Source organism: Erpetoichthys calabaricus, chromosome 8 (genome assembly GCF_900747795.2).
Source record: "Erpetoichthys calabaricus chromosome 8, fErpCal1.3, whole genome shotgun sequence".
Lineage (NCBI taxonomy): Eukaryota > Metazoa > Chordata > Cladistia > Polypteriformes > Polypteridae > Erpetoichthys > Erpetoichthys calabaricus.
This window is the reverse complement of record NC_041401.2, coordinates 138,706,241-138,721,911: the sequence shown is the minus strand read 5'-3', so window position 1 is coordinate 138,721,911 and position 15,671 is coordinate 138,706,241. Positions and strand designations below refer to the sequence as shown.

Below are 15,671 nucleotides of genomic sequence, written 5' to 3'. Positions count from 1 at the left end.
TTTAATGGAATCTTGGAAAATGAGATGATTCCTGAGGAGTGGAGAAGAAGTGTACTGGTGCCAATATTTAAGAATAAGGGGGATGTGCAGAACTGTAGTAACTAAAGGGGGATAAAATTGATGAGCCACAGCATGAAGTTATGGGAAAGAGATGTGGAAGCTAGGTTAAGAACTGAGGTGGTGATTAGTGAGCAGCAGTATGGTTTCATGCCAAGTAAGAGCATCACAGATGTGATGTTTACTTTGATGGTGTTGATGGAGAAGTATAGAGAAGGCCAGAAGGAGTTGCCTTGTGTCTTCATGGACCTGGAGAAAGCATATGACAGGGCGCCTCGATAGGAGTTGTGGTATTGTATGAGGAAGTCGGGAGTGGCAGAGAAGTATGTAAGAGATGTACAGAATATGTACGAAGGAAGTATGACCATGGTGAGGTCTGCGGTAGGAGTGACGGATGCATTCAAGGTGGAGGTGGGATTACATCAGGGATCGGCTCTGATCCCTTTCTTACTTGCAATGGTGATGGACAGGTTGACAGACAAGATTAGACAGGAGTCCCCATGGACTATGATGTTTGCTGATGACATTGTGATCTGTAGTGATAGTAGGGAGCAGGTTGAGGAAACCCTGGAGAGGTGGAGATATGCTCTAGAGAAGAGAGGAATGAAGGTCAGTAGGAACAAGACAGAATACATGTGTTTAAATGAGAGGGAGGTCAGTGGAATGGTGAGGATGCAAGGAGTAGAGTTGGCGAATGTGGATGAGTTTAAATACTTGAGATCAACAGTACAGAGTAATGGGGATTGTGGAAGAGAGGTGAAAAAGAGAGTGCAAGCAGGGTGTAATGGGTGGAGAAGAGTGCCAGGAGTGATTTGTGACAGACAGATATCAGCAAGAGTGAAAGGGAAGGTCTACAGGACGGTAGTGAGACCAGCTTTGTTATATGGGTTGGAGACGATGGCACTGACTAGAAAGCAGGAGACCGAGCTGGAGGTAGCAGAGTTAAAGATGATAAGATTTGCATTGGGTGTGACGAGGATGTTTAGGATTAGAAATGAGTACATTAGAGGGTCAGCTCAAGTTGGATGGTTGGGAGACAAAGTCAGAGAGGCAAGATTGTGTTGGTTTGGACATATGTAGAGGAGAGATGGCAATTATATTGGGAGAAAGGTATCAAAGATAGAGCTGCCAGGCAAGAGGAAAAGAGGAAGGCCAAAGAGAAGGTTTATGGATGTGGTGAGAGGGGACATGCAGGTGATGGGTGTAACAGAACAAGATGCAGAGGACAGAAAGATATTGAAGAAGATGATCCGCTGCGGCAACCCATAATGGGAGCAGCCGAAAGAAGAAGAAGAAGATTAAACAGTGGCACAGGGGTAGTGAGGAGCAGGCGCCCTGTCCAGAGATTATTCGTGCCCCCTGCAAGATGGTTGCTGTGTTGTGCGCGACCCTCTAAATAATTTATTGCAGCACTACTGTCTCTCTCAAACATACTAACCCCCAATTGCTGTCCTTCCTTTTCTTTCTCCAAGTAACCAATCACCACACAATCAGCTCTTTAATAAAAGTCAAGCCATCTGTAAGCTTAGAACACAGATTCTTCAAAATTTTTACGGAACAATAAAATATCTTCATAGTACATGTTTAAGTATTCCATCCATCTATCCATCCAGGGTTGCGCAAGTTCCAGGAAGCATACAGCGTGAGGCAGGAACAATCCCTGAACAGGGCTCCAGTTCACCACTACTGCTGTCCACTGTGTCCACACATTTAATAACAGGTATACATTATTTAAATGAAGTTAAAATGTATCTGTAGTGTATATATTTATATATATATATATATATATATATTTACAGTGCATCCAGAAAGTATTCACAGCGCATCACTTTTTCCACATTTTGTTATGTTACAGCCTTATTCCAAAATGATTTAATTTAATTTTTTCTTCAGAATTCTACACACAACACCCCATAATGACAACGTGAGAAAAATTTACTTGAGGTTTTTGCAAATTTATTAAAAATAAAAAAATTGAGAAAGCACATGTACATAAGTATTCACAGCCTTTGCCGTGAAGCTCAAAATCGAGCTCAGGTACATCCTGTTTCCCCTGATCATCCTTGAGATGTTTCTGCAGCTTAATTGGAGTCCAGCTGTGGTAAATTCAGTTGGTTGGACATGATTTGGAAAGGCACACACCTGTCTATATAAGGTCCCACACTTGACAGTTCATGTCAGAGCACAAACCAAGCATGAAGTCAAAGGAATTGTCTGTAGACCTCCGAGACAGGATTGTCTCGAGGCACAAATCTGGGGAAGGTTACAGAAAAATTTCTGCTGCTTTGAAGGTCCCAATGAGCACAGTGGCCTCCATCATCCGTAAGTGGAAGAAGTTCAAAACCACCAGGACTCTTCTTAGAGCTGGCTGCCATCTAAACTGAGCGATCAGGGGAGAAGGGCCTTAGTCAGGGAGGTGACCAAGAACCCGATGGTCACTCTGTCAGAGCTCCAGAGGTCCTCTGTGGAGAGAGGAGAACCTTCCAGAAGGACAACCATCTCTGCAGCAATCCACCAATCAGGCCTGTATGGTAGAGTGGCCAGACGGAAGCCACTCCTTAGTAAAAGGAACATGGCAGCCCGCCTGGAGTTTGCCAAAAGGCACCTGAAGGACTCTCAGACCATGAGAAAGAAAATTCTCTGGTCTGATGAGACAAAGGTTGAACTTTTTGGTATGAATGCCAGGCGTCACGTTTGGAGGAAACCTGGCACCATCCCTACAGTGAAGCATGGTGGTGGCAGCATCATGCTGTGGGGATGTTTTTCAGCAGCAGGAACTGGGAGACTAGTCAGGATAAAGGGAAAGATGACTGCAGCAATGTACAGAGACATCCTGGATGAAAACATGCTCCAGAGCGCTCAAACTTAGATGTGTACTTAACCTGTCAACCTAACAGGTAGCTTATGTTGATGGTGACAGCAAAATCATAATCTTAACAAAGCAGCTCAATAAGCCATAAAAAATATATATTTAATTTGTACTAATTTTATAAATTCACAAAATTTGATGAAATCCAACCAATAATTAAACAAGCAGGAATGATTTGTCCATGCCCATTTATGCAGAAAATCACCATCTGCTCAATGTGCAATGCAATGCATCTGCAGTGTGTGATGTCAGAAAGTTTTTCAAATGAGAAGTTAACTGCGGATAACTTTTTATTGAAGAAGAAGCAACTATGAATAGTGTTGTCATATCAAGTCATACAGTAGATAGTAATGAACAACAGTTAATGATATTTGCTACTGTGGCCACCAGGGGGAACTCCAGAACCTCAAAGACCAGACACAACTCAACCAATCACAATTTTAGGTAAAACATACAAAGGGCTCAATCAGTCTAGCACAATAATAATGCACAATTGGGTGGAGAGCGGCTGCTGGATGGTCTATGAGCGCCCCAACTACATGGGCTACCAGTACTTCCTGAGAAGGGCCGAGTATCCCGACTATTAGCGCTGGATGGGCTACAATAACTGCATCAGGTCCTGCCATGTGGTTCCTCAAGTAAGTTTGGAAAAATATTTAAAAAGTATTTAAAGTGGCATAGAGGTAACAGCCCTGCCTAGCTTGGGCTTTTCAACAATCGGGTGCCAGTATGATGCATTGACAATTTAGTTGACATATCTATGAACTGTCTCATAGCTGAGTGTTTCTATTTTCACTACCACTCAGCTGTGTGAGTCAAAATCTCAAAACAAGACTTCCCCTCTCATGAAGAGAATGCTGACTGACCACTTAGGGTGTGTTGCTATACCTTGGTTATTGTTCATTTCTATCAACTACGCTCTTTTTGTCACCAAATCTCTAAGGGAATTCCCATCTACATAGAGGGAATTTCAAGTTTATAATTTCAATTTTTATTGCAGAATTATACTTACATGTTTGTTAAAAGGTTGATATCTATAGGTAAGTGAATAGAAAGAACATAACACAATGATATGAAGAATTAATATAATAATAAGAGTTGTGGACATTGGTTCGGTCTCAACAGGAGACAGGCACCAACTTATACCTAAGTACTTGAGCACAGGGCCTACTATCTCACAGTGGGCTAATTTAGAATCAGTAATTAATCTAACATACACATTTTCTTGAGGATATGAGAGGTAAATTGCAGCACTAAGCTATAAACTCATGTAGACAGAGGGAGAACTTGCAAACTCAGCTCACAAAATGACTGGGCTTGTGATTCAATGCCAGGATGCAGGAATCTGTAAAGCAGTAGCACTGTCCACTGTGCCATTGTGCTGCTGATAAGAAATTTTGCAGAATATAGATGAAATGAGTAACTGCATTATTTTTCCTGAGAATACGTGAAATGTGTAACTACAGCCTTTTTCTGCCAATGATCCTTTATTAAATAATCTTCTTTCAATCAGCAGTACAGAGGATCTTACCGCATGAGGATTTATGAGAGAGAAAATTTTGGAGGACAGATGATGGAGTTCATGGATGACTGTGAGTCAGTTCAGGAACGCTTCAGATATCCAGATATTCACTCCTGCCATGTGGACGGCTACTGGATCATGTATGAGCAGCCCCACTACAGAGGACGCCAGTACTTCTTGAGGCCTGGAGAGTACAGGAGATACAGTGACTGGGAAGGCATGACCCCTAGAATCGGCTCCTTCAGGCACATCATGGATTACTGCTAACTCTTTATTAATTAACATCTGGAATTTATTGTTTTGAAAATAAAATTAAATAATTTTCATATTCAGAATTTTTAAATTTATTCTCTGGATATAATATTAATGGCATAAAAAAGATAACACTTGGAAAATATTTTCAATGATAATAGAAGTAAGACAGGTATCCTGAAATAGCGAACACTGTTAAAACCAGTCTTTCAGAAATTTTTACATGTGGAGTCACTAAAGGTACTTAAAGGTTTGGGAGATTATAGAGGAAGAAGGGACTGCTTAGATTAAAAAAAGAAGATATCAAACAAATTACTCAGACCAGACAATGCTCATCTTACAGTATTTAAGGAGGCTAGTCATTACATATTGTCAGGCTTGGGTCACATAGTTGCATAGTTTCATTCAGGGTTTTCAAGAAAGATAAACTTTATTTGTAAACAGTATAATAAAGAATAAAGAATAAAGCAGAGGATGTCTGGGGGAGAAGAAAGACAAGGAAATAAGACAAAAGGACAGCTGCTGTACAGGCTTTTAAATGTTCGAAGCTTTGCACGAGATGTCGATCACACGGCACAGCAGCAGCAGCAGCAGCAGCAGCAGCAGCAGCAGCAAACCAGCAGCTAATTGAGCAAAGAGGAGGTCCATCCATCCATTTTCCAACCCGCTGAATCCGAACACAGGGTCACGGGGGTCTGCTGGAGCCAATCCCAGCCAACACAGGGCACAAGGCAGGAACCAATCCTGGGCAGGGTGCCAACCCACCGCAGGACACACACAAACACACCCACACACCAAGCACACACTAGGGCCAATTTAGTATTGCCAATCCACCTAACCTGCATGTCTTTGGACTGTGGGAGGAAACCCACGCAGACACGGGGAGAACATGCAAACTCCACGCAGGGAGGACCCGGGAAGCGAACCCAGGTCCCCAGATCTCCCAACTGCGAGGCAGCTGCGCTACCCACTGCGCCACCGTGCCGCCCAAAGAGGAGGTGAAAAACTGTATTTGTTTCCCATTGTATCACCATTTAAGAGGGGGTTTCGGGGGAGTGACCGTGTCTTCTAGGGGTGCATTCAGCCCCCCCTTCACAATATATAAACCCTTGATGAATATTTTTCAGACATCAGTGTACACTGGGGAAATTCTGAAAGAGTGAAGTTTTCCAGTGTTACCCTGTTATATAAATAGGACACTGGGCTGATCCAGCTACAGGCCAGTAAGCTTAACATATATTATGGGTAAACTAATTGAACCAATTATTAAGGAGAAGATCGAAAAACACATACCAAAACACAGGTGAATGAGCAAATAGTTAACATGGGTTTAGACGGTGGGGAGGATGTTTCACTAGTGTTCTAGAATTCTGTAAGGAAGCAACAAAAGCATATGACCAGAGAGGTGCATATAATATAATTTATGTTTATTTTCAGAAAGCATTTGATGAGGGACCACATGAGAGGCTACTGATTAAACTAAGAGAAGTGAGAATTAAGGGAGTAGTGTGCAAATGGGTGCAAAACTGTCTTAAATACCAGCAGCAAAAGGTTATAGTGGGGGAGGAATTTTTCAGAATTAGATAATGTTAAAAGTGGTGCCCCTCAAGGTTTAGTGCTGGAGCTGCTGTTGTTTTAATATATATTAATAATATGAATAGAAATATAAATAATAAAGCAGGTTTAGTTTGCAGTTGAGGCCTAAATAGGTGAAATGGCACATAATCTAGAGGACCACCGTGGCTGCAGGTTTTCATTCTAACCCTTTTCGTAATGAGTGACCCGTTTTTGCTGCTAATTAACTTCTTTTGAATTAATTTTAATTGACTTGCTCTTGAAGACTCAGACCCCTTAATTGTTTCTTTTTCCTTAATTAGCAGCCAAACAATAATGAGATACAAAATGAGCCAAAACAACTGGTGTCCATCATACAATATCTGAAAATAAAGACAGATTAAGGTCTCAGGACTATCGATTTGCTCAGGTTCCCAAAACATTTTAAGAGTGCTCTTAGAAAGAGAAATTCAGCAATTTCAAAAATGTCTGCTAATGTACACTGAGAGCAGCAACAAAGCCATGAAATTAAAGAACGGGTTTAATTAACAACAAGAATTGGCACCTCATTAAGCAGCTAGTTGGAGTGAAATTGTTTGGGGTTTGAGGCCCTCACTTAGTTGGTTTTGTGTTGGCTCCCTCACTTCACATTTCATTTCTGTTTGGGTGCCATTTAAGGAAAGAAATGAAGCAATTCAGAGGAACGATGAAGAAATTCAGGGGAAGAAATCTTAAACAAGCAATTCAAATAAAATGAATTCACAAGAAGTTAATTAGCAGCACAAACAGGGCACTCATTAAAAAAAAGGGTTAGAATGAAAACCTGCAGCCACGGTGGTCCTCCAGGACCGGACTTGACGACCTCTGATCTAAAACCAGCAGAATAATTATAAAGGGACTGGTGCAGAGTACAGACTTGGGTAGATTTGTGGCAGATGACTTTTAATGTAAATAAATGTAAAGTATTACAAATAGTAAGTTAAAATGTTAAATATATAATGACAAAAGGAGATCTGAATCTTGAAAGTACATATCATGAGGAGAGCCTAGGAGTAATGAACTCCTCACAGTCAACCCACAGACATTGTGCAGAAGCAATCAAGAAGGCTATTAGGATGTAATGGTATATTTTGCAGCCTACCATCTGGAGTTCACAAAATATGAGGTTATTCTTAATCTACATTATGCACTAGTCACATCATCTGGAACACTCGGTTTTGGTCAATATAAAATGAAAAATCAACTCCGTCCCCACCTGGAGGCACTCTCTTAGAGCACTTTTCACTGCAGGAACATTCCACCATGGTGTGCTAAGAAGCACCTCTGGGGGTCTTTTCTGACCACTGTTATCAGACAATTCAATGTTTCCTCCCAAGGTACTCGTGAAATTTATTTTAATTAATTTATTGATTAATTTATTGGATGTACTAACTGTTCTGTCAGTCTGTATTTTTGTTTTTTTTATGTTTCTGTTGCAGTATGCATTTGAATTTCTCCATATGATTATTAAATTTTGCCTAATCTAATCTAATCTAACACAACAAAAAAAGACATAGCAGCACTAGAGAAAGTACAGACAATGATAGACTGAATGCAGGTCTACAAGATATGAGTTATAAAGAAAGACCAAAAGGATTGAACCTTTTCAGTTTAAGCAAATGGAGGTTACAAGGGAAGTGGATCCGAGATGTTACTTTAAAATAAATTCTTCATCAAGAACACAGAAACAAAGAATTGAGGAAGATTTCACACAAGCATTACAAACTTTTTCTACACACAGAGAAGCATATACATTTAATAAATTACCAAGCAATGTGGTAGAGAATAGGAATTTAGGGACCTTCAAATATCGACTGGATTATTTTCGGAAAATCAGATGAATAGGACTGATGAACTTGTTGGACTGAATGATATGTTGTCATCAAGATTGTTTTAATGTTCCCATCATTCAAAAAACTTTCCACATTACCTTTGTGGCACATAAGCACGTCAGGAATACTGCTAAGGCTTTAAAGATGTAAGAACTGTTCCCACCAAGCCCCAGTGGGTTGCAAGATTTTTGACTCATTGTCTTCTTTAATCTGCATTCTGGAGGATGAAGCACAAGAGTGCGTCTTACGTCACTTCTGAGGACAGCCCACTAGTTCCACCCCTTCCACCTTGACAGGTATTTAAGAGATCATCAGAAGAGACATTGAACCATGCATCCGAGCCTAAAGAAGACAGAGTTCCTCTAGCTGATGCTCTTTAATGCTGAGGAGCATTCACTTAAAACAGTGGTTCTTAAACTTTTTTTTCTAACAATAAAATTTTGACTTTTTTGTGTCTTTGAGATCCAGAATCTCCACAGACCTATCATTCTGGTAACCTCTTGGAGTCCCCCTTAGTGAATCGCTAATGCAGGCTGGAGCGGAGCAATGTCATTTGCTTAATATTGTGCGTGACCCTTTCCAATTGAGCACAACTGTCATTCAATATTTTGTGCGACCCACATTCAGAAAGCAAACACACATTGTGTCCGCCTATTATTTGTTTCAAACAAACTTTCATTGCTTTTGCTTTGCATATTAAATGGGTTACCAAGAAGGTCCCCAGCACTTTATTGTGCTGCAGCTTTTTTTCTCATATTCCATAATAGTCCTTGTTGTCATGGGTTTTGGGGGATTAATGCTGGCTACTCAGCCTTAATCTATTATAAAATAAAACACTAAAATCTGTGTGTCCAGTCCATCAGAGTAATCTGATTGGTTAGTCTGGCTTTAGTGACGTGATAAAAGAGGACGTGTGAGTTCAAGAGCATTAGAAGGATGGTGATATAACCCTCTTATACAGTCACCACTGATCGTCATCCCGTTAGGTCCGCCATGTAGAGCTGCCATTGGTGGTGGTTTTGGAAGGGGGTGCTATGGGACAAATTCCCCTTATCTACTGTACGTCGATCCATCACAAGGCATTCCATAAATTGTCCAAGACCCTTTCTCATTCAGTGCAGATGTGATTCATTAATCAGCACGATCGAAGTTCAGACATTCCATAGTTTAAGAAACACTGCCCAAGAAATTGAAAGGGGAGAGGCATCAGTGCAAGAGAGGTCAAGTTTTACCTTGGGAGAAAACAGGGTTTGTTTCCCTAGGATGTTACCCAATTGGCTTTAGAGATCTGTGACTTCAGCATACAGTAAAAACAGATACATTTTAGCTTTGGAACTTCCTGGTCACTAGGTGGTAGTGTTGTGGAAGGAAAGAGAGAGAGAGAGAGAGAGAGGGAGTCTGGAAATGGAAGTCTGGCCAGAAGATAGAGAATCCTCAAGCAGCTAAAGGTTAGACAGCATTAAAGCTTCATAATGTCTTCAATAGATAACTGAAAGCTCAGGGACTGCTAATAGAAGTTGTGATCTGTGGTCCCTTTATAGCTAAAGAAGGGCCTCACCAAAGACTGGCAGAAAGAAAACTCAAGAGAAAATTAAAGTCAACCCAAGGAAGAAGTACAATTGTGCCTAGGTCTGGGAACTGTAAATATATAATAATAATTATAATTCATTACATTTATATAGTGCTTTTCTCAGTACTCAAAGCGCTATATAAATATATATATATTATTTTCACCATTGTGTATACAGTAAGTAGTTATTGTCATCACAAGTGTCACTATTTTGAAATGGTTGCTATGATGCTGTGTACCGTCATTACAGATATCTTACTTAAAGTCAAGCTGTTGGAATATGTCCAAACTTTGTTGTAAATAAATGAGAGAACAAGCAAAAGTAATTTAGTTTCGTAAGCAATGTAAAAGAAAGGAATAGCTACGGGATTTGATCCTTCCATCATTTTGTAACTTTTTTTATGAAATGCTCTAACTTCTTTGCTTAAATCTTACCTTTGGTGTTATAAATCTTGCCATTCTTTTCAGTTTGACTTTAAAAATGACTGCCACTCAATTTCCTTAATTTTTTGTATGAAAAGACTGAAACACAGTTCTGAGAGGAGCAAAGTTACTCATGGGAGGAAAAGAAGGCAGCGTTGTGATACAGAAATACAGATTGAAAGAGATAGAGGAGGTGAGAAGGGAGGCTGCATTTGTGCTGTTGGAAAGGTGGCAAAGTGGGCAAGCCATCTCACCAAACTATTATTGATCTTACAGAATAAATGGGTAGGCCCACCCAGCTTTAGTGTCAGTTTCCTTTTTGTTGTTTGTTGGTAATCCTAATAATGATTTCCCTCCTGTATGCTATACAATAAACACACCAATTCAGTATGCTTTTGGGCTCTTTGGTGTTAATTTGTTGGTAATAGAAATCATAAGGATGACATCACCTGTTAAAAGACATATTTTAAATCTTGAGAAGTACAAGTATATACTCTGTAAAGTGTAAGCCACTTTCTCAATTTGAGGACCTGGTGCCCAGACAGGTGTGTTTAACACTAGAATTACCAAAGCCTACGAAAAAACAGGCCCACTTTAAATCCATTCGCACCTCTCCCTCAGCGTCTTTTGTGTTGTAAATGTGTCGATCAACACAAGCAGCAAGCAGCCTGCTATACAACTCCCCCCCCCCCCATCCTCACACACACACACACCAACGCAGAAAGGGCTCAGGTCTGTTTACCTGCATGTGAATTGCTGGGAGTTGCATAGGGCAAATAATATATCGTTATTTGGAATACATGCATTTCATGTGTATTCTGTGTCTACAACAATCTATGTAAACACATCATTAAAACAAAAACATTTTTCATGTCTTAATAATAATTGACAAAATGTAGACATGAAGTGCATACTGTGTGAAGCCTGAAGTCCAAATATCAAATAAAGTACTTTAACAAAAGGTACAAGTATAACAAAACAAGTGCGCTTTTATTCAAGAATATAACTGCAGAAAAAGAACTTGTGTTAGGGTGCGACATTGACATGGCCTTAATACGACCACTTTGGTGGTGCAGTGGTAAAAGCTGCTGACTCGTAATCAAGATGTTTGTGGTTCGATCATGGACACCTCCATTTTGAGTAGTGAGCTGCTCTTATTCTTACTATTATAGAATAAAAACATACATTTGATTTGAGTCTGTAACAGCCAGTGTAAATTTATGGCATTTGTAAAGGTTAGCTTTTTTTTTTTTTTTTTTTTTAATTCAGTTTTATTCTCTCAGTCACATTCAGGCTCGTCCCAATCTGACACGGCTGTTTTCAAATAAAGATATGCTATAACAGAGGTGAACTCAGATGAGGACGTGGGTTCTACATCGGAAAAAGAGAACAGAAGCCCCCCCCCCTCCCCCGCAAGAAACATCCACTCACACATAAGAACAATGCAGCTGCACCAGGCATAAAGGCGAAAGATGGCACCGTTTGGATGCAGCAACAGGTTGGCATCATCCTGCCAGTCAGTCTGCCCCACACCTGTCCTTCAATGAAACAGCATGGCTTACAGAGCTCGCCATGGTATTGTGCGAAGTCCAGTTTGTGATTATGTTTTGTGATGGTCTTTATATAAAAACATTTATATGTTACTCATATAAAAGCCAGATCGAATGGTATTTACCTTGATTTATTTACTTATCTTCCTACAGCAAGAAGTCACAAGTAAACTGCAGAGTTTCTCTGTTTAATTGATACGGGCATGCTCACAAGTACATATGTACTGAAGTGACTTTAGCTGCAGGTGGAAGCTCCTGTTGCACCTATGCAACTGTGTTTGATCTTATTCAGGAAAAGATCTCAGTCGCCACACAGGAGAAAGACTTTCCGAGACTAAGGTCACAAAGCTTATGAAACCGTTTCTGGACAAAGGCAGAACCATAACAACAGGTATGGTGTTTGTCACTCGATTGCTTCAACACATGCCCAGACTTACGGTAAACGTTGTAAGTCATATTATTCATAATATCATGCCAAATGTGAGGAGCTGAAAAGGAGAATGGCTTCAAACTATATGTTTCAAGCTGCATCTACAATTACGAAGGCAAGATCTGGACATATTAACATGTTTGTGCACAAGCCAATGTTAACATAGTGATACTGCTAACGTGTGTCTATCACCGTTACAATTTTCCTAACATCTTTGTCAATCTCAGTTTCAAACAAGGATTCAGTAAAAGGGGAGATTACCATTATGGCTCACTGCTACAGATCAATAAGGAAAAGCCACACAGTTTGTGCATAAGTTATCCTGCAGGTTTGGTGCAGTCTCATTCATGAGACAGGTTCCTGTGAATCATATGATCTAATAACCTACTATATATACACTGTACTAGGCCTATATATATTTTGAATGATATCCCATTAATAGCATGGTGTGCAAAAATCGGTGAAAGTGATGGGATTCACAGAAACTAGATAGAGTTTTGTCTGTTCATTTTCACACGTTCTGTTATCCTCAATATTTTAAATGAATAAAGTGAGATTAATAGTGCATACGAATTGTAGATTTTTGTTCATGATAATTTTTTGAGGCTTTCTCATGGTGCTCATTCATTCAATTTAATTTCATTATAGAAATAACATTTTAATCTTTATCTGCCCTTACTATATGTATTGTAACAGATTTGTGCATTTTCACAGATTGCCCTTCAAGACTCCCATCCTGTGCAGCTACAAAGTTGCCAGTTTACCTGTGTGGCAGGTACCACTTTGTACAAACATGTGGCAGCACTTTTGTACCATACTGCAAATCATTCTGAGCTAAAGACCACCTCTGTTTCCCCAGTACACAGCTGTACAGAGACTGAACAGAAGTGGCATAAACCAAGCACCACAGTAACTAACTTTTTAAGCATAGTACCGTGCCTGGTTTTATTTATGGATATTTGTTTATGTTTACTAAACCTTTACTTTTAATGCAGGGTGTTAAACCTGGTTTGGTAAATGACAAACCAGAACTAGAGGAAGAAAGCTTGTGCAAGGCATCAGGTTATTATTATTTAAATATTTTTTGCAGTGATCATTTCTGCAATATATCAGATAAAGTAATCATTTACTTCATTATAGGATAATTTCATTTTAGCATTGATTGTTAGATGCTGCTTGTTAAGCAAGAAAGTCCAAACCTGAACACACAAAGAAGGTCATTCTATTACTCTTAAGAAAACAAATAAGGCATTTCTTTATTTATATAAAGCCCACCAGAGGATCTTGCTTTGGAAAAAGGCATTTGCTAGTAAATAGAATATACTGTTCTCTGCCTTCTTTGCCCAAGCCATCACAAGATGCCCGTTTGTCAGGAGATGGGCAACAGTATACAGCTGGTTAATGCTGCCAAAAAGCCAGAGTGGAATTTCAGTTTCAAACAACTTGTGTTCCTTCACTTTACATATGAGACTCTCTACATGCATCCTGAGGCGTGCAAAGGCCAGGGTCTCCCTAAGTTCACAGGTAGACATCTGTGATCTACCAGAGAGAAATGCCGGCATATAGATCTTGCACGGCACAAAGTCATCAACAAAAAACCTTGGCCCGCCATAATGGCCATACCAGGCCTCAAAAGGGAGAGAAGCAAGTTCTGCAACATAACCTACAATTTATGATTTTAAACTCTGGATGTGATTCTGATAGCAAGTTTTGATAAATCGTATCTGAGCTTGGAGATAGACAGATAATTAATTTCTGTTTACACCTCCACCCCACCCCATCACATGACTTGTTCTTCTAAGATATGACTAATCAAATTCATAAATGTTACAAATAATTTGTTACTAGCACAGACACAAACACTGTTCCTTTACCCAAACCCAGAGAAATCCCCATTTCTCCTGTTGCAATGGATTCCCCTTTTTAGCCATACCCTGTCTAAACTGGTTGATGATTTTAATGTAGCTGACTCATTTAGTCCAATTATCCCCTTCATCTACTTTTTTCCTCCCTACTTTAAGTCCAAATAGTGCTCTGATGACATTGTAGTTTATTGCTCCCTTGCTCCTACTGATGTCCATTTTGTCCCTCAAGTGTCTTGATCAAGATTCAATACAATTTTACTCAAGAATCCAAAATTCATTGTTTACTTGGCCCATAAGCTAGAAGAATGTATTTCTGTCAATACTGGGTATACACTCTGTCTTCTACTGTATGGCTGGTGAAGAATTCCTTCTTGAAGCATTGACTGCTTTTGCCACTTGGTTTTTCAGTGGTTCACCAAAGATCCCCAATCTTGAATTTTGGCTCTTGGATTTTGAGTTGCCTTTGATGGGGTCATGCAAGTCTCATTTCATGGCTGAACTAACTGCTTTGCTATGATGCCATGCTAACTTTAAGGTGCATCACATTGGGGTATTTTACTATGTTACCAGATCCATGCTCAGCAAATTACTATACCACAGAAACTTGATTTATATGCTTTGATTTCTTCCATTAAAACTAGAAAGTGGCTTCACACCTCTAACCCAAAAGAAATCAATCTTTTTTTGTTTTTTTTCTCTAATCCACCTCCCCTACATCTCTACTTTTCTGAAATCGTTACACTTTATGAAGTTTTCAAAGTTGGAAACATCTCCTCTGGATACTTATTTTTATGTTGTTGAACTCAAAGAGGCTCTGAACTCCATGAGCTCTGAGAAATCTGCAGGCCCAGATGTCAACCCCCTCATCTCCTATTGCCCTTCTGGAACCAGATCATGATTGATTCCTATCTTTAAATCTTCATTTAATTTGCGTTTTATTTGTTTGTTGCTCAAGCAAGATTAGGATCCCACAGACTATTTTAGTTACCTTCCCTTACTGCTGATGAATTCTGATGTTGTTGCTAGCAAAGGGGATCAAACTGGTTTTATTTAGACCCATCATGAGGCTGATAATTTATACCATTTGTTACTTATCCTTCATCTACTTACACCCTCCCCTGTCTTTGTTTTCCCTAAATGCAGAAAAGACATCTGACAGGATGACAGGTTGGATTAAGGGTGTTGTCCTTCCAATGTTGAACTATACCATGTATTTACAGTTAGGGCAGGTAGATCCATTCTCCCCAGTATCTCTCTTCCAAGATTCTTATACAAAAAAACAAAACATGAATTCTATTGTTCAGTCTTTTTTCCTTTTTGTGTAATAAATTAAAGTAGTTCTCCCCTATTGTGGGTTCTGTTATCTTTTACTAGCTCTCCCCCACGGCTTGACCTGCATAGTAGTGAAACATGACAAACTATAAAAATCAATAAACAAACAGGTATCGATAGCTAAGTGGAAGCTCCAAAACATGGCGACAGCTGCACCGACTCGAGTGGAGGCTGGGGTGTGAGTGAGGAGGGCCCTGCCCGGCTCCCAACTCCTGACGTCACGCTTCCCCCTCCCCTTGGCCCACAGCCTCTGTCTCGGATTTGTGAGAATAAATAGGTATCACAAGCAAACTATGAAATCAAAAAATCAACTGGAATGTTCAAGCAAACTTTAGAACAAAACCCGATCTAAATCCGTTAAGTATTTCTCTTGTGA

General features: G+C 39.8%; 1 protein-coding gene across 1 annotated transcript in view; it reads left to right on the top strand.

Moving 5' to 3' along the window:
* LOC114656110 (gamma-crystallin M2-like) overlaps positions 1-4,733 on the top strand; it is a 123,142-nt gene extending 118,409 nt beyond the window's left edge. The window contains exon 3 of the mRNA XM_051931406.1: positions 4,443-4,733. Coding sequence (XP_051787366.1) covers positions 4,443-4,715 — 273 coding nt within the window. The 3' untranslated portion in view covers positions 4,716-4,733. The remainder of the gene's footprint in view (positions 1-4,442) is intronic.
* Positions 4,734-15,671: the final 10,938 nt, after the last annotated feature.